This window comes from Haliotis rufescens, unplaced genomic scaffold (assembly GCF_023055435.1).
Source record: "Haliotis rufescens isolate VD_foot unplaced genomic scaffold, xgHalRufe1.0.p SCAF_2, whole genome shotgun sequence".
NCBI classification, from domain to species: Eukaryota; Metazoa; Mollusca; class Gastropoda; order Lepetellida; family Haliotidae; genus Haliotis; species Haliotis rufescens.
This window is the reverse complement of record NW_025963890.1, coordinates 16275216-16299971: the sequence shown is the minus strand read 5'-3', so window position 1 is coordinate 16299971 and position 24756 is coordinate 16275216. Positions and strand designations below refer to the sequence as shown.

Sequence of the window (24756 nt, the reverse complement as noted above, 5' to 3'; positions counted from 1 at the left end):
ATGACCACATTAGTTATAACGTGTTTTATCATACCTCCATGTCAGAATGATGAGATCTGATTGGTCTACGAGATCTTGATAAAATACTGCTTATCCCGCCTTGGAGGGGTTTACATTTCTCAGCGGGGGAATAAATATGTTATACCCCGCCACGAGCAATACAAGCTTCACGTGGATTCTGAGAAGCAGAATAAATCCCTTATACCTCGCTTTAAAGCAAAAAGCCGCACGCTTTTTTCCGAGAAATTGGAAGTCACGTGTCATAGCACAAGTTAATCTCAGCTCATTCGAACAGCTGTTTTCTATCAATTTTTAATTTGTGTTAATTCTTTTTTCAATGTCACATTAAAACATGTCGGTAAGATAAATTGTGAGGTGAGTGGTAGAAAACCTAACGGGGACGCATAAAGTCCTATGTACCCCGTGAGATGCTGCTACAACGTCTAGCGTATCTGTCAAATCCTGCAACTAATGAATATGCCACAACATGTGTCGTCGCTATAGGACTGAGATATCGCCGACGCTACGTTAAAGGTTAACTAACTGCACCTATATCACGGCGGTCTGTATACTTGTTATCGAGTCTTGGCCATGGCTAAGTCATAGAGCTAAGATCGCTTTGTGCATGTGGGCCCAGATTATAAGGGAGCACACGTTTAATTTTCAGAGGTGGGAGCGGGGGCGGGATTTTTCCTAAAAGAAATAATCAAGCCCCTATTCTGGGATTGTTTTTTCACATATGCCTTGGAAAAAATGAATGTGCCCTTTACTTAGAGACTATATTTAAGTGTCAAAAGAATACAGTTAGTTATTTTTAATTTTTTTGTTATTGGTATGATTGAGCTTTGTATATGATGGAGACAACATAATTGAACTCCTAAACATAAAAAATGAATTACTGTAACCAAAGTCCACCCAACCCCTACTCCCACCCCCACCCAACCCTCATCATATTAGGTATTGAAGATCTATCATCCATATTTCCGATGTGGCATTTACGCTATACGTATTGGCTACTCCTAGTGCTTTGTGACCGCCTCCGTGGTCTTGTGGTAGAGCGTCCGCCCGGAGAGCGGAAGGTCCAGGGTTCGATCCCGGGCCGCGTCATACAAAAAGACGTTAAAAGATTGTACTTGTTGTTACCCTGTCTGGCGCTCGGCATTAAGGGGCTAAAACAAGGACTGGTCGGCTCGGAGTCAGTATACTGTGTCTGAGTGGGGTATTCATGTTAAACTGCGGCATGGTATCTCAGTGAGCTAGCACTATAAATCGGCATCAGTCCGGACTAGTACAAGCAGCCGAACACACACATACACGTGCATGCACGTCGCTATATAAGTGCAATAATCTTGGACGCGACGTTAAACCCAATTTCACCTCACCTAGTGCTTTGTTTGGAAGGGAAGTCACTATCTTTCTTCGTAAGTTCGCAGTTGTATGATGTTAAACGATAACTGATTGAATCTTCATCAGACAAACAAGTGGTTGATATTATGAGCAACATCCCGCGACATCATAGCTGGTTTGATTAGTTCAATATACTCAACCTTGAGCGCATCTCCGTCCCGTCCATCCCAGCTCACAACCATGAGGACATGACCCCGTGTCCTTGTCACAATCTGGTCCCCCTGCACACTTCCCGCACCGAAACTTGCAGTCCTCGCCATAGAACCCGGGGTCACACTCTGAGGACACGAGGACAACCATGTGTTAATCATATAAAAATAAACCTGAGAAATACACTTAATAATACACCTCGATTTAAAACCCCTTCTTTACACACGTAGACAGGGTGTTTTTTCATTGTATTGTTTATTTTTGCTTGTTTAAGCCCGCACTGAGTACTATTCTAACTATACCATGACGGTCTGTAAATAATCGACCATGGACCAGACAAACCAGTGATTGATATTATGAGCAATGCTCCACGCCGTCGGGACTGTGGTCTTTTAGAGTAAAATCGTTCAGATCAGTATGATCATAATCAATACAAAAATACATAGACTTTGTCGTTTCTTGTGGAATAACATGTTTATCTCATTTCTTGACCCAACATTTGTTCGTCAATATACACTTAGTTATGGAGTTAAACACACGGTCCCAGTTATGGGAGCCTCTGAAATTACATATTTGAAGGCCATTACTGACCATCTTGGCAGAAGACACCCTTCCAGCCGGGCGCGCACCCCCGGGAACAGATGCCATTGATGGGGTCACAGAGGGAGCTGTTCTGACAGTGGCCACATTTCAGGGTACAGTTGGTGCCATACTGACCCTGTACGCATTCTGAAAATTGAAAGAATCAATAAAAATCATTACTAGACAATGGTTTTACCTGACGTGACAGGACGCAGTCTCATATCGGGCCAACAAAAGAATCTGTGAGAAGGGGCGGAGGGATAATAATTCCCATTATCGATGTACAGAAGGGGAGCAAAGATGTGATTTAGGTGTGATTTTCGTTTTGTCCCCCAATGCCTACAGAAATTGATAAATTTAAAAAAAAGGTCTTTTTCTAAGAGACTTTCAGGATATAAGAAAGCATTTTACCATGTTGGCAGCGTTCTCCACTCCATCCTCTAGCGCATCCGTCTGCGCATTCCCCGGTCACGTGGTCGCATGTTCCTTTCAGACATTGCCCACAAACACCACGGCAACTTTCTCCATATCTTCCATGTTGACAACCTGCAATGAACACATCGTGTAACTGGGGACAGTCCTGCAGTCTAACTAGCCAGATACGAGGGCTGGTCAAAAAGTTCTAAGTGTTTTTAATTTTAATTTTGTAACATTATCTCCCTGCTTTTCAATAGTGGATAGAGAAGCTTTTCAATTCCAGCCAGAAAGAAGTTCTCTTAAGACAACCTGTAAAACCCATTCACGACAGCTTTGAGGTCATCGTTATCGTCATAGCGCTTTCTACGAAGGTGTTCTTTCAGTTTAGGAAACGGGTGTCAGGTCTGACGATTATGGAGGGTGTGGACGCTCTTCGAACCCACATTGTCGCACACCAGCCTGTGCAAGTCGAGAGGTGTGAAAAGAGGCATTGTCATGAAAAAGTAGAACTCATCACTTAGCATTCCTCGTCGCTTTTCTTTGATAGAATCTCTCAGACGATGAAGCAAATCAGCATAGTAGGCACCGGTAATCGTCTTCTGACTTTCTAAGTAATCAACAAGGATCACACCCTTTGCACCCCAGAATACAGTGGCCACAGCTGTCTTCACTGATCTTGAAGACTTGAATTTCATTGGTGGAATGGTGCCATTCCATGGATTGACGTTTTGAACTGAGAACATAATGGTAGACCCATGTTTCATCATCCGTTACTGAACTCTTTTTGAATTTGACAAAATCCTCCTCAATATGTCAGGTCTTTTTTTGCTTAAGAACAGAAATTAGAAACTTTGGCATCCAACGAGCACACTTGTGACACACGGTCATGAATTTCTTGGGGAGCACTTTTCTCTAAAGTCAAAAACTTGATGACTGCTAGGTACTCGTCCTTTTCCATTTCTGTGTCCATTTGGTCCCCAATCACGTTCAACTAGCTGTTTCTGATTTACAAACGGCCCCAACAGACCAAATACACTTGCAATGTACACTTGCAACACAAACAATGAACCATATTGGCTAGTTCACTTTGTTATGGCCAATAGTTGAAAGTAGGTCAGGCTTAGAACTTTTTGACAAGGCCTCGTACCTGCAGTGAACACCCCGTCTAACTGTCGACAGACCTGCAGTGAACACCCCGTCTAACTGGTGACAGACCTGCAGTGAACACCCCGTCTAACTGTCGACAGACCTGCAGTAAACACCTCGTCTAACTGGTGACAGACCTGCAGAGAACACCTCGTCTAACTGGTGACAGACCTGCAGTGAACACCTCGTCTAACTGGTGACAGACCTGCAGTAAACACCCCGTCTAACTGCTGATAGACCTACAGTGAACACCCCGTCTAACTGTTGACAGACCCGCAGAGAACACCTCGTCTAACTGGCGACAGACCTGCAGGGAACACCCCGTCTAACTGGTGACAGACCTGCAGTGAACACCCCGTCTAACTGGCGACAAACGTGCAGTGAACACCCCGTCTAATTGGCGACAGACCTGCAGTGAACACCCCGTCTAACTGCTGATAGACCTACAGTGAACACCCCGTCTAACTGTTGACAGACCCGCAGAGAACACCTCGTCTAACTGGCGACAGACCTGCAGGGAACACCCCGTCTAACTGGTGACAGACCTGCAGTGAACACCCCGTCTAACTGGCGACAAACGTGCAGTGAACACCCCGTCTAATTGGCGACAGACCTGCAGTGAACACCCCGTCTAACTGGCGACAGACCTGCAGTGAACACCCTTTCTAACTGGTGACAGACCTGCAGTGAACACCCCGTCTAACTGGTGACAGACCTGCAGTGAACCCCCCGTCTGACTGGTGACAGACCTGCAGTGAACACCCCGTCTAACTGGTGACAGACCTGCAGTGAACACCCCGTCTAACTGGTGTCAGACCTGCAGTGAACACCCCGTCCAATTGGCGACAGACCTGCAGTGAACACCCCGTCTAACTAGTGACAGAGACGTTCAACTAGTGAGAGAGCTATTCACAAAAAATTAGGAGAGTTTTTTTGGTCCTTTTTAATATGTATTAAAAGGAAATTTAACAAAATTCATGTTAAAATATTATTTAATTTCAGAGAGTAAATGTTAGTCTAACACTGCTACTGGAATCCTATAAATTTATGTACATGTTCAATTCGTACACGACCATAATCTCCCCGTATTCCACTTACTATGCAGACATTTGAACCCTAATCTCCCCGGCTCGCACCCTTGAAGACAGTGCCCAGTCTCGTGGTCACAGGACGTCTGGCCGATACAGGCCCCGCAAAGCAGTGTGCAGTCTATACCGTACGTCCCTGGCGGGCACTCTGTTGGGGGGAGAAAAAACAGTGTATGGTGTGAGTGAGTGAGTGAGTGAGTGAGGCCTGTAAATCATATTGCCTGGCCACCCACACCTCTGGTTAATAGCATGAACAACAATCAACGAGGGATTTAATTTTGCAAGATTCGTTTTGGTGGGCTGTTCAGCTCTCAAGAACATTCAAAGGAGTGAAAGGCTATAGTTTTACGACGCATTTGGTAATATTCCAGCAATATCACGGAGGGGGACACCGGAAATAGACACACGTGGGGAATCGAACCCGGTTTTTGGGAGTAAAGAATGAACGCTTCAACCGCTAGGCTACCTCATCCCACGTTAGGAGAAACTCTATCCAGGGTTCACACGAGAGTAGAGATGGAGGGAGGGAACAGAAAGATGTAAAAAACAGACTAGTGCTTGAACTCAGGTGTTCTTGATGGGCCTGAGATAGAATCTAAGGAATACGTTCAATCTTAACTTCATATATTTGTATTGTAGTAGTAGTAGTAGTAGTAGTAGTAGTAGTAGTAGTAGTAGTAGTATACTCACTCTGCTCACATCTTTGTCCCTCCCATCCAGGTTCGCACCCTCCACTACACACACCCGTGACGGCGTTACAAGTCTGACGACGCCGACAGTAACCACACTTTCCCTTACACTCTCGGCCAAATGTGTACGGCTCGCATGCTGAAATGTACAACAAATAGTCAAACACAGCTGATACTGGCATCATTTTACACTGATCATAACCATTTACACCCTTGTTACCTTACAATAATGATGATAATTGCAACAGAATATTATTAGTGTATATGCTTGATGCTCCAAATCCACGCTCAAAAGCATGCCGAGAGCCCTTTCCCCCTATCAATGGTTCAGGTGAGGTGAGGTGAATTGGGTTTAACGTCGCGTCCAAGATTATTGCACTTATATAGCGACGTGCGTGCACGTGTATGTGTGTGTGTAGCTGCTTGTACTAGTCCGGACTGATGCCGATTTATAGTGCTAGCTCACTGAGATAACATGCCGCAGTTTAACATGAATACCCCACTCAGACACAGTATACTGACTCCGAGCCGACCAGTCCTTGTTTTAGCCCCTTAATGCCGAGCGCCAGACAGGGTAACAACAAGTACAATCTTTTTTCACGTCTTTTTGTATGACGCGGCCGGGGATCGAACCCCGGACCTTCCGCTCTCCGGGCGGACGCTCTACCACAAGACCAGTGTGCAATGGTTCAGTGTGCAGTCTAAACACAAACCTAAACACGTTCCGTGTCCCAAAAGTGTGACGCGTTTAATGCCTAAACGTGTTTAGGATTGTGTTAAACAGCAAAACCTGTTTAGGGTCTAAATGTTGGAAAAGACCCGTATACCCCCTTGAAAATCATTATGGGTAAGTTTAAAAAGGGGCGTTGTCACAAGTTTCAATTGTCCTATCCACCATCAACTTAGAATATATAATTTGAATAAATAATTATTGCCTCGAAGATTTTCTGCATTTCATCCTACCGGACGCATATTTCATAAACCTGTGTTTCAATGCGGAGCAGGACCGAAGTCCTAGAAATTCTCAAGCTTTTTGAACACATCCACACTCAATGACATAATTATTTGTACTCTCCTCGGCCAAAGTTGCTTAACTTCATCTGCTATGTGGCCTGTGTTCTGTGCACGTGACGCCGTGGCAACGCCCTACAGATCATATAATACATGTTACTTTGACAAGTTAAGCCAAATGTCCTATGCATTATGTAGTTTATCGCCGATCTCGGTCTCAAAAACCACAATACCATGGAATGAGACACACCGATTTTTTCAGATTGGTCTAGTTTGGTATCACATCATTATATACAAACGGTTACTGGTATTTAACTTGAAACGTGTTGAATATTTATGTAAACAACAAGATTCCAGCGAGGCCATGACATTCCTGTATCTTTGGTGATATATCGACTTACAGAAGTCCGACTATATTACGTTTTCACTGCATATAAACGTGGCCCATAAAAAATCTTCAGCCCGACACTAACATTTAGACATGACAAAACGTTCTATCTTTGAAAGGACAACTTTATTTAAAAACCTTTTCACATTGTGTAATCTGAACCACATTTTAATTCTAAGATATCAGTTACATTTTCAACTATTAATTAATTTAATTCCTCATTCTCGTCTAAGATTGTTCCTACCATGATAAACACACTCCCGTAACAAGTATCAAAAGGTAGCATTTCCAGTCTCGATTCAAAAGATATATACAGCATACTTTCGATTGCTTATTATTTTCACAAATCTTGCAGCCAGCTTCTTGGCCTCGTTTCACAACGCGCACTTACAGTAGTCAAAAGTTTATGCGTTCGATTATTAACAACGATAACTTAGGGGGGTACCTAGACTCTAGTCTCTGAAATGAAGCTACAGAAAAAAAACAGTTGTTAAATTATAGTAATAATATAATAATTAAAAGGAGCCTGATACTGCAATAATCTAGACTTGCCAAATATTATAGACTTGCATGGGCTGTAATGGATATACAGTAAACTACGGATATAACGAACTCAAAGGGACCCCTAATTTTAGTTCGATTATAACCGTAGTTCGTTATAATCATATATACAACATAACTACAGCAAATAGTCTGAAAAAAGTAAGTTCGCTATATCCGTCAGTTCGTTATAAGCGTGTTCGTTATAAACGTAGTTTACTGTATTTCTTTCAGGATCTGTATGACAGACTAGGCAGAACCCGAAGATATATACAATCTTAGGTATAATACAAAATGACAACTATGAGAGGTTACCAAGTGTATCATTGCTTGACAAAGCTGTCATTGTACCTTTTTCGGGTAGCATATTTCAATTGTAAATGTGCCATAGCAGCTTTGTCAAGCAATGAAACACTTGTTCACCTCTCCTAGTTGCGTGTTAAAACAATGCACACGGCTGTTATGGCTCTCCGTCTCCTGGCGGCCATTTTGTATTATGTCTAAGGTTGCATTTTATGCGTTCTATTTCGGGTACTGAGTTAAGTAGCTGTGCTTGGTTAACACTGTATAAATCAGGTTGAATGTTGTCAACCCTTGTTGCCAGAAATGTAATAACCTCGGTGGACTCAGGCTACTCGATATTTCATAATTGAACGCACGTACGGCCAACCGCCATAATTGTTGACAGGCAGATTTGATAAAAAGACACCACCAGAGTTTATACATCGATATCTCCAAGTGACAGCTGACAGTTTCAACGTGAAATATCTGTACAGAGCCAGGTGCGGCACAGCTGGTGTCTGTTTCATGATATACGTGCAGCAGTGTCTGATTCTTGAGGTATTTGTATCACGGAATATTAGAATGTGGTTCGTTGGATACGTATCTGGGTTGAAAATGATCCATACTCGACAACAGTAAGTAGATGTTTTTTTCTTGTGGCATTTCCGTTTACAGGGCCAGATACTATGTATGTAATGTGATGTATTTACTGATTACGTGCTATTTTGACAAGGTTTGATGAACGTACGTGTACGTTTGCTGTTGATATCGTTCGTATTTCAATAGCGCTGACGTAAGACTAACGCTTGAAAATACATAATTTGGATGGAAACAAGAAGCTACATTTAAATTGAAAAGGAGCTTTAGTGAAATGAACCTATGGGAAACCGAGACTTGCTCCATTTGCTATAACAGTATAGTAAGAGCAGTGGAAGTGGAAATAATGATTCAGGGACTTAAGACAGTCTACTTTGAAAGATGTCCGTATAACTACTCGTGTGTTTCAGGGGCATTATCGAAATTCCCATGGGTGACCTAAGACAGTGTAGAGTATGACTGCTAAAGACTAAGTAAGGACAGTGCTGATGTAGCGTGTCACCATACCTCATATGCCGATCGATGGCCAGGTAAGTTAACACTAACGTGCTCACCGCAAGCTTAGGCTCTGTCAGACAGGACGAATGCTTAACAGGGTTGCGGGATGGCTGACTCTGAGGAAATAGGTTGTCAATAATGGTAGGTGGGGGTTACGATATTCTGGAAGGCGGGTGTTACGATTTTTTCGTCGGTCTTTGAAAAAAGCAATGAGACAGAATACATCCCAATATACATACGCTGATCACACCCTTTCCCCCTGAAGCCGGGGACGCATCCGTTGTGGCATACCCCTGATGTCGGGTCGCAGGTGATGTCGCGTTGACAATGACCACAGCTTCTCAAGCAGTTCTTGCCATAGTAGTACTTCTTGCACCCTGGAATAATAATGTCAACGGTTTCTCTGTCAAATATTAAACTTAAATGTTAAACGCAGTCACTTGATAGCTTGATATAAACTAAATCATGTTAAATATTGCAAAACGGGTTTTATTAGTGTTTTTTTTCTTGGTGATACAGATACATAGAGAATACCACACTCATATACTATAGAAAGTTCATGAGATTCGTAACGAGAATGAGTGTGGTATTTAATTTAATTACCCACGTTAAGTATGTATTTAAGTTTAAAGACATAACAACTTTCTGAAAAAACTCAAACGTGGGTACCACGTGGGTAAGATACTACTAAGCGAGGTATTTATGTGTGTGATCCTCCCTCCCTCCCTCCCGCACCCTCTCTGTTTTGAATAAGGGGGGAGGAGGGAGGAAACGCACCGACTGACGCAAAAATCGACGGCCGCAGTGCACATTAACATCTCAATCAAAACAAAAGTTTATCAGTTTACGTTAACTTAAATAACCCCTTTCAATTATTAACTACGTACTTAACTTTAATTTTTCTGCCATAAGATGGATGTGGAGATTATATAAGTGCGCCCTTATTTCACTTAAATATTCGACATTTTTATCAAAATATCATTTTGTAAGACCATTAAGGAACAGGGTGAACGGCACACGAGATTAGACGACACAAACATACTATTATACTACACGGAACCAAAATGTATGGGAATATTCACACCAAGTTCCACGTCAAAAACAAGGCCCGGATGATGTATCACACAGACTGCACTTCACTAAGGAAGAGGGAGTGTTCCACGATGTCTTTCAGTGCAACAAGTGACAGCAAACGGCAGTGTCACTCGAAAAATTAACGATCCACGTACTCCTTAACACTGTGTTTCTGGTAGTAGAGGCGTATTGGTACTCTACGACCCTAAAGACTTTTTCTAATTATCGCAGTGTAAGCTATGGCCAATTGTGTGTATACGGTTCTGTGTATAACGGTAAAGTTAATCTATGTTTTTTGTGGCCGTATTGTGCTATATAAGTCTGATGGAGCCGAGCAGACTGAACTTTCAATAATGGCAGCACTTGAGCAAGCATGTGTATTTTTTTAAATTTTAGTTTGTTTGTTGTTTGACGCCGCAATCAGCAATATTCCAGCTGACGGCGGTCTGTAAATAATCGAGTCTGGACCAGACAATCCAGTGATAGACATCATGAGCATCGATCTACGCATTTGAGATACGATGACATGTATCAAACAAGTCAGCGAGCCTGACAACCCGATCCCGTTAGTCGCTTCTTACGACAAGCATAGTCGCCTTTTACGGCAAGCATGGGTTGCTGAAGACCTGTTCTACCCCGGATCTTCACGGGGTTTTTTCAAAAAAAGATCACGGTATCGAATTAGATTGAGGTTAATTCTTTAATTGCGGAATGTCTCATACATGATGTAGTAAACTAGTGGGCAAAAGAAAGTATACACCCATGTTTGATGGTCAATAAAATGAAAACAACCAAGAGTATGTCATTCAATGATGGTGATTTGGCTAATAGGGTCACATGCGATAGTCCATGCACACCTTAAACAGGTGACGCGTACATGACGTTTACACGAACATGGGGTAGGCAGATCACAGTTCACAGGAATGATCAGAGTCAACCAGGTACTGTCTTGATAAGTTTCATGCCTTTAACGGATACCTGGTTCGCTCAGTAACGAGTATGACCACCGTGAGCATCAATGCACGCCCAGACTCGCCGCCTCATTGCTGTTGTCAGCCGCCTTATGACGTAATCAGGAATACGATTCCATTCAATTCTTAAAGCGTCGCAATCTGTTGCTGGTTTGCTGGTGGGTGTGGACGTCTTCGGATCTGATGCTTCAGATGATGCCACAAGTATTCAATTGGGTCCAAGTCAGGTGATAGTGCTGGCCACGAAAGAACGTTGACGTTGTTCGTATTTAAGAAGTCCTGGACGAGCCTTGCAGTGTGTGGTCTAGCGTTGCCATGCTGCAGGAGTGTTCCCTGTTGCTATTGGCGAAGGAATGGAAACAACACGGGTTGAAGAACATCATCTCTGTATCGCTGGCTGTTGAGGTTGCCGAGGATGACGACAAGTCTCGTCCGTTGGTTGCAGCAAATTCCACCCCAAACCATCACACCACCTCCAACATAGGGATGGACTTCTTGAATGCAGCCTGGCACCAAACGTTCCCCCCTGCGATGGTATACTCGTACTCGACCATCATCGAGAAACAGCTGAAACCTGCTTTCGCCAGAGAAAGGCACTCTCTGCCAATCACGGACATGCCAAGGTCTTACTTTCCTGGCCCATTGCAGTCTTCGAAGTCGATGTTCCCGGGCCAATGCCATTCCACGGAAGGGACGGCGAGCTCTAATACGTAGACGTCGTGTCACCGTGCGTCGACTGATACGGTGTCCTAACGCCGTTGCTGTCGTTCCCGGGCCAATGCCATTCCACGGAAGGGACGGCGAGCTCTAATACGTCGTAGCACCGTGCGTCGACTGATACGGTGTCCTAACGCCGTTGCTGTCGTTCCCGGGCCAATGCCATTCCACGGAAGGGACGGCGAGCTCTAATACGTCGTAGCACCGTGCGTCGACTGATACGGTGTCCTAACGCCGTTGCTGTCGTTTCCGTTGCCGTGACGAACCTGTTGCGCAGATGGTACGTGCGCAAGTGCCGATCTTCCTGTTGCATTGTCACTCGTGGTCTGCCCGATCTTGGCCTGTCTTATGTCCTGCCAGTCTGTCTGAAGCGTCAACCAGTCTGACGACCGTTACCCGTGTACAGTTTAGGTTTCTTGTAATCTGGGTGTGGTTGGCTCCCATCGGCTCCATACCTATGGCTCTCTCTCTTTGTTCCGCAGTTATCCGTTTCATATCTTTGGTGGGTTTTTTTTATTACTCGTGATGTCTTAGCAACGGTTCATTGCCTTTTTATACAAATTCAGCACGGGCAATTTTAAGAATACCTGGTAAAGCTGTTGGGTGACTTTTGGCCACTGCACGTGCATTTTTACGGCCAACGGGTTGCGTTTAGGAGATTGTTTTTGCAGTTCTTGGGCAACTGTTTTAAGCCTAATACTATTTTGCTCACTTTGGTAGTTTTGGGGAAAAAATCAATTTAAAAGTGTATACTTTCTTTTGCCCATGACTATATGTCTATCTACCCCTTAGGAAACATCGTGAACTAATCATCAGGATTTTTCAACCGTATGTTTCAATTAAGAATGTGCTTGTTTGGTTTAACATCGTTTTGTTATTGATGAGTGAGTGAGTTGGGTTTTACGTCGCTTTTAACAATTGAATTTTCCGGCAATACCACAGCGGGGGACACAAGAAATGTGTTATTCATGAAGAGTGAGTGAGTGAGTTGGGTTTAACGCCACTTTTAACAGTATTCCAGTTATATCACAGCGTGTCAGCTTAATGTGGGAGAAAACCCCGAAGTGATGCAGGTCTCAGACGTTTACCACTTTGGTGAAACCCACGAGCACGGGTTCGGTGCTGACAAACCTAGAAACATAATCGGGGCGAACCGGGAATCGAACCCACAATCATAGGTTTCTGGCGTGCCCAAGGGACGCAACTCTTCACAGCGAGTCGCGGCGCCATAGACGACTGGACCACCCGTGCTCCCTGTTATTCATGAAGAACATATAGGGGTTTTCGTATGTCTAACAGGGGCACAGGTGGTTCAGTCACCTGTGGACCGCAATTCCCTGTGCATAGGTGCGTCCTTTAGGCGTGACAAACCTATGATCGTGTTTTCGAATCCAAGAATCCCGTGCGTGGGGATGTCACCATATTGATAAATGTCATAGACCAGAATCACTTCGGGCTTTCCCCCCACATTAAGCTGACCGGATGTAACTGGATTACTGTTGAAACTAACTCACAAACATATATCTAATTCTCATAGAATTGGGGATGCGTGAATGACAATGTTTTAACCAAATATCATGACAGGGTGCACCAGGTATAGCCTCACACATTGTAACCATTCTGGGAATCGAACCCAGGTCTTTGGCGTAACAGGCTACCCCACCGCCCCACCAAAATGGGATCGAAACGATGTATAATTCACGATGACGTTTTTCACCCAAAGAATTCGAAGGAAGCGTGTTGTAACTTGAAACGGTGTCTTGATCTTATTATAAAGAGTATTCTCGACTATCCGGTGTATAATATACCTATCAATTTTTTTAAGAAATACATTAGACCTTCAAACAATAAACGTGTACCAAAGAATGCATCTTCCCCGTGGGATTCCGGTTACTAACAGATGCTCGGCAACCAGCAACCGTGGATCTATTTTGTAGGAGGTGACCAAATAGATCTGGTGACTTAGTTGATCACCTGCCATCGTAACCCAACTGTGCGGACCGTTGCTCACAATAGAAATACGTACGTAACTCCAGGGTGCCGTTGTACAAACCGATCTTAGCGCTACGACTATTGTAAGCCTATGTTAAAGTATGGGAGTTACGATCATCTTAGCGCTAAGATCGCTTCGTGCAAGTGGGCCCAGGGTAACGTTGTACAAACCGATCTTAGCGCTAAGGTGATAGTAACTCCTGTTATATAGTCTCATAGTCTCACGACAGTCTTAGCGCTAACGTTGTTTTGTACCATCATGTGACTTAAAGGTCCTGGCGGCGGAGTAGCCTTGTGGTTAAAGCGTTCGCTCATCACGCCAAAGACCCAGGTTCGATTCCCCAAATGGGTACAGTGTGTGAAGCCCATTTATGGTGTTCCCCGCCGTGATATTTCTGGAATACAGCTAAAAGCGGCGTAAAACCATACTCACTCCAAGTTCGCCGTCATGTAGTTGGAATATTGCTTAGTGCGGTTTTAACTAACAGATTGAAACTATAGTTTACGACGAGAAATAGATATAACGACGCCACCTCTTAGACGAAGGTGTGCACGGAATAGCACACGGATACACGGTGTTATCACAATAGAATTGATATATGATACTCTGGATAATCGAAGGTGTAATGCGAACAGATGCTGTGGAACGATTGTACATTTTATGGGGCCATTTTCATTCTGCATGATTTCATTCACGCTACGGGCAATTTTCACAATGATCCTATAAAATGATAACACAACAATGCCCGCGACCTACACTTCCATTTATTCAAGAGAACATTTACTCTGATTACTTTAAATTTAGATATCACGACTACCAATTTGTCGGATTATTTTGAATTCAGGAAAAGAGTACAGAACACTTCTGCAAAAGTCATCACCATGGCAAAAGAAAGGTAAGTAATATTTTAGGACTTTGGATAAACGATGTTTTAATGTATACGTTTACTGCATTATTTTCCCCATCCGAATTAGAACTGAGTCCCGTTGCACAAAGCGATCTTAGCGCTACGACTATCATAAGCCTATGTTAAAGTATGGGAGTTACGATCATCTTAGCGCTAAGGTAGCTTTGTACAATGGGGCCCTCGTCATAGTCAGACCATGCTTGTCATAAGAGGATCAGGCGGTCAGGCTCGTTGACTTGGTTGATGCATGTCATCGTATCCTAACAGTGTTGATCGATACTCAATATACTGGCGTGTCTAGTACAGATTCGATTATTTACAGACCGTGTTCATATAAGCTAGAATATTGCTGAGCGTGGCGTTAAACAACAAGCACACAAACATTTCAATGATTTATATTTTTTCATCACACGGTTAAGTCGTTGCGTTATTTTGCTAAAATCCGGTGACTATAAAACAACGATTTGGTTATCAATCATGTTAGTATCAAGAATGTATTTGTGTAGTACCATTGGCATATAGTTTAACTATAGAACGGTAGGTCAACAAACCCGTGCTCGTGGATTTTACTTTGTAAAGGTTTACGACCAGATCAATTTGGACTTATCTCGAACATCAAACAGGCAAGCCCATATATAACTCAGTCACTCATTGGTGGATTACAACTATGCCAGAGGCGAAATGGTCCGACGTAAGGCAGAAGGATTACTGTCTGATGTTGAATACTTACTCGGCTTCCAATATATATCAGTAACGTAAACTACAATGATACTACATACAGTGGCATTGCGATATCATTGCGCATGTCAATAGGATTTCTACGTGCGTGTGTTTGACCGTCTGTTTTGTACGCTATGTCGTTATGGAATTACAACCAAACACACACACACCATATATAGGAATGAAGGTAATACATGCACCGTGTCAGGCTTGCTGACCTGGTTGATGCATGTCATCGGTCCCAATTGCGTGGATCGCCGCTCTATCCTGACAGACACCCTCACCCCACCGCCTCTAGCCGCCCTTCGACCACGTGTGTCGGTATACTCACTGACGTCACAGTACTCGCCGCTCTATCCTGACAGACACCCTTACCCCAGCGCCTCTAGCTGCCCTCTCAACTACGTGTGTGAGTATACTCACTGACGTCACAGTACTCGCCGCTCTATCCTGACAGACACCCTCACCCCAGCGCCTCTAGCCGCCCTTCAACCACGTGTGTCGATATACTCACTGACGTCACAGTACACGCCGCTCTATCCTGACAGACACACTCACCCCACCGCCTCTAGCCGCCCTTCAACCACGTTAACGGTATACTCACTGACGTCACAGTACTCGCCGCTCTATCCCGACAGACACCCTCACCCCACCGCCTCTAGCCGCCCTTCGACCACGTGTGTCGGTATACTCACTGACGTCACAGTACTCGCCGCTCTATCCCGACAGACACTCTCACCCCACCGCCTCTAGCCGCCCTTCGACCACGTGTGTCGGTATACTCACTGACGTCACAGTACTCGCCGCTCTATCCCGACAGACACCCTCACCCCACCACCTCTGGCCGCCCTCTCAACTACGTGTGTGAGTATACTCACTGACGTCACAGTACTCGCCGCTCCTTCCTGACAGACACCCTCCTATACACGCCCCCGAAGTCTTGTTGCAGTTGTTGCGACAGCCCATGCCGCAGTTCTTCTCGCAGGAGACGCCATACTGACCATCAGGACACGCTCCATCTGAAAGTTAAAAAACACACACTGTTTTTAGCTCTTTTCGACCAATTGTTCTACCGCCAAAGTTATTGCCAAGTAGGGATTAGTGTTACTAGGTCAAAACGTTACAAGCCTGAAAACAGTCACCAAAACACTGCAGACTTAAAGGGCAAGTTCACACGGAAATGAACCTAATTTTCTTGTACTTTTTCCACAACAAAAGTGTTAACCTAGAAGTGTCATAGACAAAAATATAAAAATATCACAATTAATCAACATATGTTTTGCATTAAAACGATTTATATTTTTCACATTTACCAAGTGTTCTATTTCCATAACAAAAACACCATGGCTTATGCCCCTTGCAATATGACGTCATTGGTGCCAATTGATAAACATTATGACGTCATCATGCTTTGTTAGAGCCGCTTCACGTGGTGTAGGTACAGGTGTGTCATTCTAGCGTCTCAGATGCCAGCCAGCATAGTGTTATGCTGAGTCACCACTGCGCCGGAGTGTGTCGTAGGCCATGTTGTTTTACCGAAAACTTGTACTTGATATCTTTTGCGTTCAGAATAGACAGGGACCCAGTTGAATTGGCACCAATTACGTCATAATCTAAGGGAGATAACTCAGGCCTGTTTAGCTCGAAAAACGAAGGCCTCATAACGGCATATCATTTTCACACTATTGTGAGCTTCCTACTTTCACTGTGAAAAAAATGAGTGTATATTTTCAAACACAGATACTAACTAATTCTAAAATTGCGTTTTGTTTAGAAAAAGAAAGAAAGTAATTTTTGCGTGTACACTTCCCCTTTAAGTTCCAAAATACAACTATGATACACATATACATCAAGATCGAAGTCACGTGAAGATTCCGGGTAAGAATTGGTCTTCAGCAACTCATGCTTGTCGCAAGATGGCGACTAACGGGATCGGGTGTCAGGCTCGCCGACTTGGTTGATGCATGTCATTGTATACCAATTGCGTAGATCAGTGCTCATGATATCAATTACTGGATTTTCTGGTCCAGACTCGATTATTTACAGACCGCCGTCATATAGCTGGAATATTGCCGAGTGTGGCGTTAAACAACAAACAATCAAAGAACTGTTTCATGTTTGCTTCATTTTAAGCCACCATCAAACATGGGTGTATACCTCTTTTACTCGGCAGTTTATTCAGTTGGAAGCTGAACGTATTCCCAGTTCAAATTGTCTCATCTCCAGATGTAACACGTCTTTTAATTCAATCTGTTCATTTGAGTAGGTGATGAATGTGGTTTTACGCCGTCTTTGGCAAAATTCCCAAACGACATAACCAATGGACCATTTCTACAAACCAAGGAAGTGGGGGAGGGGTCGTACGTGTTGGCCATGGTGAAAAAGATAAAAGTTTGTTTTCTGGAAAGTACGGAAACGTCATAAATAGCGAAAATGAATATATTGTTTGGTGGTACTCAGTAAATAAATAGTTTTTTTGATACAGCTGGGACAAATATATTGTTCTAACCCTTCTTCCCCCACCATACAAGTCAAATAGATCTTCTCTAAGAGAAGAGAAGAATTTCTTTCGTCCCGACAAACGAACGCTTTAACCACTGGGCTATCCGTACTCGCCTGAATGACAAATATTCTTGCGTAGCGATACAAGGGGAGAAAAACTAGTTTGGTCTATTTTCTACAGAAATAATAGTATTTACAAAATATGATAGCTCATGTTGGAATGGCCGGGAATAAACTTTGTTTTATTTTTTTAGAATATTTTCAAAGTACGCGTACCCTTATCACGTGCCAAAAACTGAAAATGATTACGTAAATGTTTTTTTATAGAAAACTGTGACCACCTCCTCACATTCTGTGTAATGTCACGATATCACGACGGGAGTTGCGATTTCAAAACTGATACACCTCATATATACACTTGGGGACAATTGCCTTGACATGTGTATGGCTAGTATTGAAGTTTAAGGAATACTGATTGTAAAAATGGGCATTGAAAAAGAATGGGACTCCGATAACACAATTCTTCAGAATGTAACTGTCGCGACACATAAGTTACTTTTTTTTAGCTATATCTCCATTTGGGTATTTTTTGACCTAGCGAAAGTCACCGGGTGTCATGATATAAAGAAGGAACATTTGTTTCAATTCATCAGGGAATTATTAAGACATTTATCGACACATGCCGTATGTTCCAAGTGAGTTAAATGCCAAGCTATTAAGAAACAGGTCCCCTGAAGGAATGCTTAAAATTAGATTTGGCTTAATGCACAGTTAAAATGTGTTTAAATTATAAACCTAATCCTAAACATGTTAAATGTCATCATCATCATCATCATCATCATCATCGTCATCGCTGCAGCAGCAACGTGTTATTATTATTATTAATATTAATAATATTAGTTTATGCCCTTATCAGTTGCCAGAGAGTTTGTCTCCTTCAGTGACACGCGCCATTAAACAGATAACCGATGAGCACGTCTTTTCTTAGAAATAAACCGTATAGCATCGACATGTGCCTTGACGTATCTCACGACGAGAGAAACGGAATGAAATACATAAAGACAAAATAAACAAACATTATCTCATCAGTTACACTCAATATACCCGTTATTCAACAAGACTAAACAAATACTTTTTTTGTAATCAGAGCACATCGTTCAAAAATACTGTTACGCTGGAATGATAGTGATTGGTTAGGTTACAGTGTATTTGACATGGGATATAGTGGCTTCGAAGTTACATAATTTATCCCACGGGATGTCAAACACAACGTTTCTATAAAGGGAAAATTCAAACGAATTTAGACATGATATTTACGTATTTCCTGGGCTCCAACCCACTTAAGCTTCTCACACATAAATATTCGTCGCCACTCGCCCTACTTCGTAACGTGCCATTCGGCTGGTCCCGGAATGAAACGAGTGGTCACGGAACCACATGTTCTCGACAGGCACGTGACGTTATATGGAATGTTGGAAATAAGATCTAAGACGCATTTGAAGAGAGTTATTTGAGAAGCCTCTTGAAATATCAGTGGTAATGAATTAACCAGACGTCGCCATGGTGATTAGAGGTGAAATAACATCATTTATATTATTAATATACTTGTTAAATGTCCCGATGTGAGGAAGCAATGTATTTTGGCAATAAACATAAAATGGGAACTTTATGTTGAAAATTAAAATGAACATAATTTCAAAACATTCAAGGGTCACTGTCTCGAATCATAATGAGACCTTATTCCGAAATTGAAATAGTTTCACTGACATAATTCTTTGTGAATTCTCTTTAATTTAACCATGGAATCAACGGGATGTAATCTATTCGACAACGTATGGGAATTGTTTATCATAGCTATGGAGTTGTTGTGTCTTTGCGACTCACTGGTTTCATGAAAAGTGATGGTGTTTCAGTATCGTGTGTCTGGAGGTTTGTTTACTAATATGGGTCGTATCGAAGGCATAATATTGAGATAAACAGTCAAAAACACTAACGTTTTCAGAGAAAAAGAAGATGATTTTTAATTATATAATTAATTAAAGCGGGTGGGTTTGGGTACAATGTCTGACCAACATGACCTATGAGACACTAACTTTTTAAAAAATCATTAAAAAAAAGTTTGAGCTTAAAAAAACAAGTAACAAACATCAATACTCATACACGAATACTGCCATCCTTCCCCATTCCAATACTCCAGCCTAAAAATCAGTGATGACACCACCGCGAAAAAGGACAATACTCCAAAACAATAGATTTTTTGCGTCTATGCGTCTTCAAATATAGAAGTCCATCTATGGTTCGACAACACTTTAATTGCGTGGTGTTAACACAAATACTACAGGAGGGTGGTACAGCATTGTCCAGGCGATGGTCAAGTCTCGACTCGTACAAAGTATTCTAACTTTAACTAGCAGTAAAACCACCTCCACGAACCGTGTTACGATACTTGCATGGTCAGCCTGTTGTATCGCACACCTCATCCACAAGATTCTGTGACAAACTTTCCATTCTCTTACTTTCCTGACTGCAACTGACCCGCACGTGACTCTGTGTTGCTGGCCATAGGGTGAGGTGAAATACGCCGCGTCCAAGATTGTTGCGCTCATGTAGCGAAGTGAGTGAGTGAGTGAGTATGATTTTACGCCGCTTTTAGCAATATTCCAGCAATATCACGACGGGGGACACCGGAAATGGGCTTCACACATTGTACCCATGTCGGGAATCGAACCCCGGTCTTCGGGGCGAACGAACGCTTTAACCACTAGGCTACCCGACCGACCCTGTAGCGAAGTGCATGCACGTGTGTGTGTTTGGCTGTTTGTACTATAGTCCGGACTAATGCTAAAGTGCTAGCCCACTGAAATACCATGCCGCAGTGTAACATGAATGCCCCACCAAGACACCGTATGCTGAACGACGGCTCCTTATTTTATTCCCTCGATGCCGAGCGCCAGACAAGGTAACAACAAGTACCATCTTTTAACGCCTTTTAGTATGACGTGACCGGGGATCGAACCCCGGACCTTCCTCTGTCCGGGCGGACGTTCCACCACTAGATCACCAAAAAAACCTGTATCTCTTGCTCTGGTAGTTGTAAACCTTCTAACAATTTGATAAACATGTTCTTCCCGGATTTAAGATTTTCTGTAAAGGAATGCGTCATTTCATTAGCATTACTTATTACTTAATAGTTGACTTAAGCACACTGGAGGGTTGCATATATAACTACCCCAATCACTGGTTTGTCATGTGCCCCAATGACAAAACAAGGCATTTGCGTTATCTCGTGATCGGCTAAATGAAAATAATGTCTCAGTAGCGAGTTATCAAACGTTTAGATTATAATCTCAAACAAAATGTACGAGAAAAATAATATACACACAAAAAAGCACATTTCATGGCCTGCCTCATTCAATTTCAAAAATGGAAACCCAACATATCTTATCACAGAGTCACAGCTGTCAATCTGAAACTGAAAATAAAAACATCTGGAAAAATTAACCTAGCCAGACAAAATTCCACATCTCCCGCATAAACTTGGTGGTTTTTTTACATCATTCTTAACGTAGCTGTGAACGGCACGGTGTATAAGATTTACACGGAATATATAGTGAAGTTCTATATGGGCCTTCTCTGTACTCTGATATCTAAACAGGACCTGGAGCATCAGTTCGGTCACATGTGCAGTCCTTGCATAATCGAATCGTCCACACTTCATTTACTGACTCGTGATTTATTACCTCTATCTGTCTAAAGACCGCCTCCGTGGTCTAGAGGTAGAGCGTCCGCCCGGGGAGCGGAAGGTCCAGGGTTCGATCCCATACCAAAAGACGTTAAAAGATGGAACTTGTTGTTACCCTGTCTGGCGCTCGGCATTAAGGGGCTAAAACAAGGACTGGTCGGCTCGGAGTCAGTATACTGTGTCTGAGTGGGGTATTCATGTTAAACTGCGGCATGGTATCTTAGTGGGCCAGCACTATGAATCGGCATCAGTCCTGACAGTACAAGCACACACACACACACACACACACACACACACACACACACACACACACACATACATGCATGTCGCTATATAAGTGCAATAATCTTGGACGCGACGTTAAACCCCATTTCACCTCACCACGTTAAGCAGCTTGACTCCTGAGAGTTTCTAAATGTGTTCGAAATGTGCCTCTGTTCACCCAGCAGTGAGTGGGTACCCGGTAGGCAGCTCACAGGCAGCTTGGGTTGTATACTCCCCAGGGAGATGAGAATGAAAATCGAGTGCTCACTGATCCAGTGACCGGGGTAATATTAGTGTAGCGCTATGAGCATGCACTTGGTGAATGAAATCTGGCGCATTATAAATGCACTTATTATTATAATATCCTCTGTTTGTAACACAAATGCTGATACCGCCGTCGGGTTCTGATGACACGTCACCAACCACAAGACCGCCCCATCTTACACAGTCGATTCCCACGGCAAGCTTACATGTATGGTTGTACAAATGTACGTAGCGCTTCAATCGTTTTGCAAAGCGATCTTAGTTGGTATATCATTCTATGTTAAAGTATGGGAGTTACGATCGTCTTAGCGCTAAGATCGCTTTGTGGAAAGGGGCCCTGTTTCACAATGCGATCTTAGATAGTGTATCGGTCTATGTTAAAGTATGGAAGTTACGATCGTCTTAGCGCTAAGATCGCTTTGTGGAAAGGGGCCCTGTTTCACAATGCGATCTTAGATAGTGTATCGGTCTATGTTAAAGTATGGAAGTTACGATCGTCTTAGCGCTAAGATCGCTTTGTGGAAAGGGGCCCTGTTTCACAATGCGATCTTAAATAGTATATCAGCGTTTAATTAGGCTGGATTATTAACGTATAAATAAACAAGTTTTAGAATGACCTAAATCCAACTTGCCGGAACTATAATCATAACCAGACCGAGCACCCATTTATAGAAGGACTATATGTTCAACAAAGCGATCTTAGCATTACGAAGTATGGAAGTTATGACTGTATTGTCGCCCGATTCTGTGTCTAGGTTTGTCAGCACCATACCCGTGCTCACCAAAGTGGTAAACCTGCATCACTTCCGGCTTCCCTCCCACACCAAGCTGACAAGCCGAGATGTAACTGGTATACAATTAAAAGCTGCGTTAAACCCAACTCACTCACTCACTCACTCACTCACTCACTCACTCACTCAATGTAACAAGTGTCAAGTTTAATAAGATAGAGTATTGATATACATAATAAAACAAACTACCCAGTTAACATACAAAACAACCCTGTCTTGAGAGTCTTAGATCACTTGCATGCCAATTGGGCAGAGCGGAGATCCCCTTTAGGACAATAAACAGTCCCGAAGATGCAAAACAGTCTCAGACATTTTTTAAATTTGCTCTATCCGTGTCCATCTGACGAACCCGATACGCCGACTGGAGCCTTCTCCATTGTAGCTCGACCTACCAGCCTTAATTTGTCTGGGAGAGGAACTGGGTCGGATGTGGGTACTTGGAGAACATTACCGCGGACGGTTAATTAGGCTACTGGCAGAACACGCACATCCTGCAACCTTCTGTCGAGGTTTGGCCATGGCAAGCAGATTAGTAAAACATCAAAGCTCGGCCAAATATGCAGATATTTTCATCTTAAGTTCTAGTGATGGAGGAGATGATAGTGCATAAGGCTTTGGTGATGAAACTGGAAGATATGGCTGCATAGCGGCGTCTTGTTGAAGTGGGGTGATTTATTACCTAAATTGACTGGTCGTTCAAATCAAAGACCATTGGTATTTTTTACATGAATAGGATTGGCAGTCTGAACTGAATCCGACTTTGTTAATTCTTTATAGGGATAATATTTAGTACTGCCATAATCTTAACTGTTTTATCAACTAACAGATTGACTGTCGAAATGTACTTTATCCTTGGATGAGCCAACGTGTTATATAACACAATTCATCTTAAAACTAGGCACGGAAACCCTTCAACAATTTCGCCTATGGATCTCAAATAAATTCTGAAATTGATTTTTTAATGAGCTGCGTAAGAATCTTTTGAATTTAGACCTCATTCAGCATAATTTAACAGAACACTTACGTTGATTATTAAATCTGAAGTTATGAACCTCGCCTCAGGGTAAAGGAGCTCTTTCCCCTGCGTCAAAGCGTGGCACAGACAGAAAAAACCGCTTTGAAATATGGAACGCATAACAATCGCTCCACTTCTCACGACCTGGACTGAGAAGTTCAGATGCGAAGACGGGGTCAGCTTCAGGAAAGGGGGCACTGTTTTTTCCTAATTCCCCGATTGATTGTTGGGTGGTTCTGCTACGTACAGTCTTAGACTAACATATAGTCTAATAAAAAGAGAGCCCAGTGATTCTCTTCATTTTCAGATACTGCAGTAATCTAGACTTGCCAAACATTATAGACTTGCATGGGCTGTAGTTGATATAAATGTATCAGGGTCTGTAAGACAGACTACGTACAGTCTATACAGGAGGAAAGTGACCTGTAAACAATTTGTTGTGCTCTGTTTAATAGAATACCTGGCGTGTCTAAACCGTTGTTTGAATTAGCTAGGGGTATACGTTTTTGCTGTTTTACCCATGTGTGACTATTTACACCTTTTAATAAAATGTTTTATGCTGATTAAGAAAAGGTGTTTGAACGAGTATGACAACAATTGTCTTTAAGTATTTGCAATTAATGTTATCACTGAAAATGACAATGTAAATTGGTTTGAAGAAAAATATAATTCAATGCAACCAATACACCGAATACCATCAAACTATTTCGAGTTACCCGAAGTTCGAGACAAGCGAAGAGTCTACATCAGACCAGAATATCGATAGTATAAACTTACTTCGTTTAATAGACACTTTCGAGTTGATGGAATATCACAGTGGGATATAACAAACATATTTTTTACATATATCTGCTTGTATCTTTGATAGGTCGTAATTCAGATATTATTTGGTTGACGGGATGTGTTTTTGTTTTGTTTTTGTTTTTATTTAGATGTTATTTGTTTGGTTGTATTGCATAGGTAAATAACTACTCTTAATAGGCATAATAATTGACAAAGAC

The 24756-nt window shown here is 42.6% G+C and overlaps 2 protein-coding genes across 5 annotated transcripts in view; one reads left to right on the top strand and one right to left on the bottom strand.

Moving 5' to 3' along the window:
• LOC124135637 (angiopoietin-1 receptor-like) overlaps positions 1 to 24756 on the bottom strand; it is a 55922-nt gene that overhangs the window by 11695 nt on the left and 19471 nt on the right. The window contains exons 2-8 of the mRNA XM_046501064.2: positions 16056 to 16196; positions 9035 to 9172; positions 5481 to 5618; positions 4801 to 4938; positions 2551 to 2685; positions 2149 to 2286; positions 1548 to 1685 (exon numbers count right to left, since the gene is read on the bottom strand). Of these exons, the coding sequence (XP_046357020.1) occupies positions 1548 to 1685; positions 2149 to 2286; positions 2551 to 2685; positions 4801 to 4938; positions 5481 to 5618; positions 9035 to 9172; positions 16056 to 16196 (966 nt within the window). The remainder of the gene's footprint in view (positions 1 to 1547; positions 1686 to 2148; positions 2287 to 2550; positions 2686 to 4800; positions 4939 to 5480; positions 5619 to 9034; positions 9173 to 16055; positions 16197 to 24756) is intronic.
• The window catches only part of LOC124135638 (UDP-N-acetylglucosamine/UDP-glucose/GDP-mannose transporter-like), an 85877-nt gene continuing 69219 nt past the window's right edge, over positions 8099 to 24756 (top strand). The window contains exons 1-3 of one of the 4 annotated variants that reach the window (XM_046501066.2): positions 8099 to 8335; positions 8708 to 8827; positions 14395 to 14445. In XM_046501066.2, the coding sequence (XP_046357022.2) occupies positions 8820 to 8827; positions 14395 to 14445 (59 nt within the window). In that variant the 5' untranslated portion in view covers positions 8099 to 8335; positions 8708 to 8819. The remainder of the gene's footprint in view (positions 8336 to 8707; positions 8828 to 14394; positions 14446 to 24756) is intronic. The other 3 variants (XM_046501065.2, XM_046501067.2, XM_048399695.1) reach the window with 3 other exon arrangements.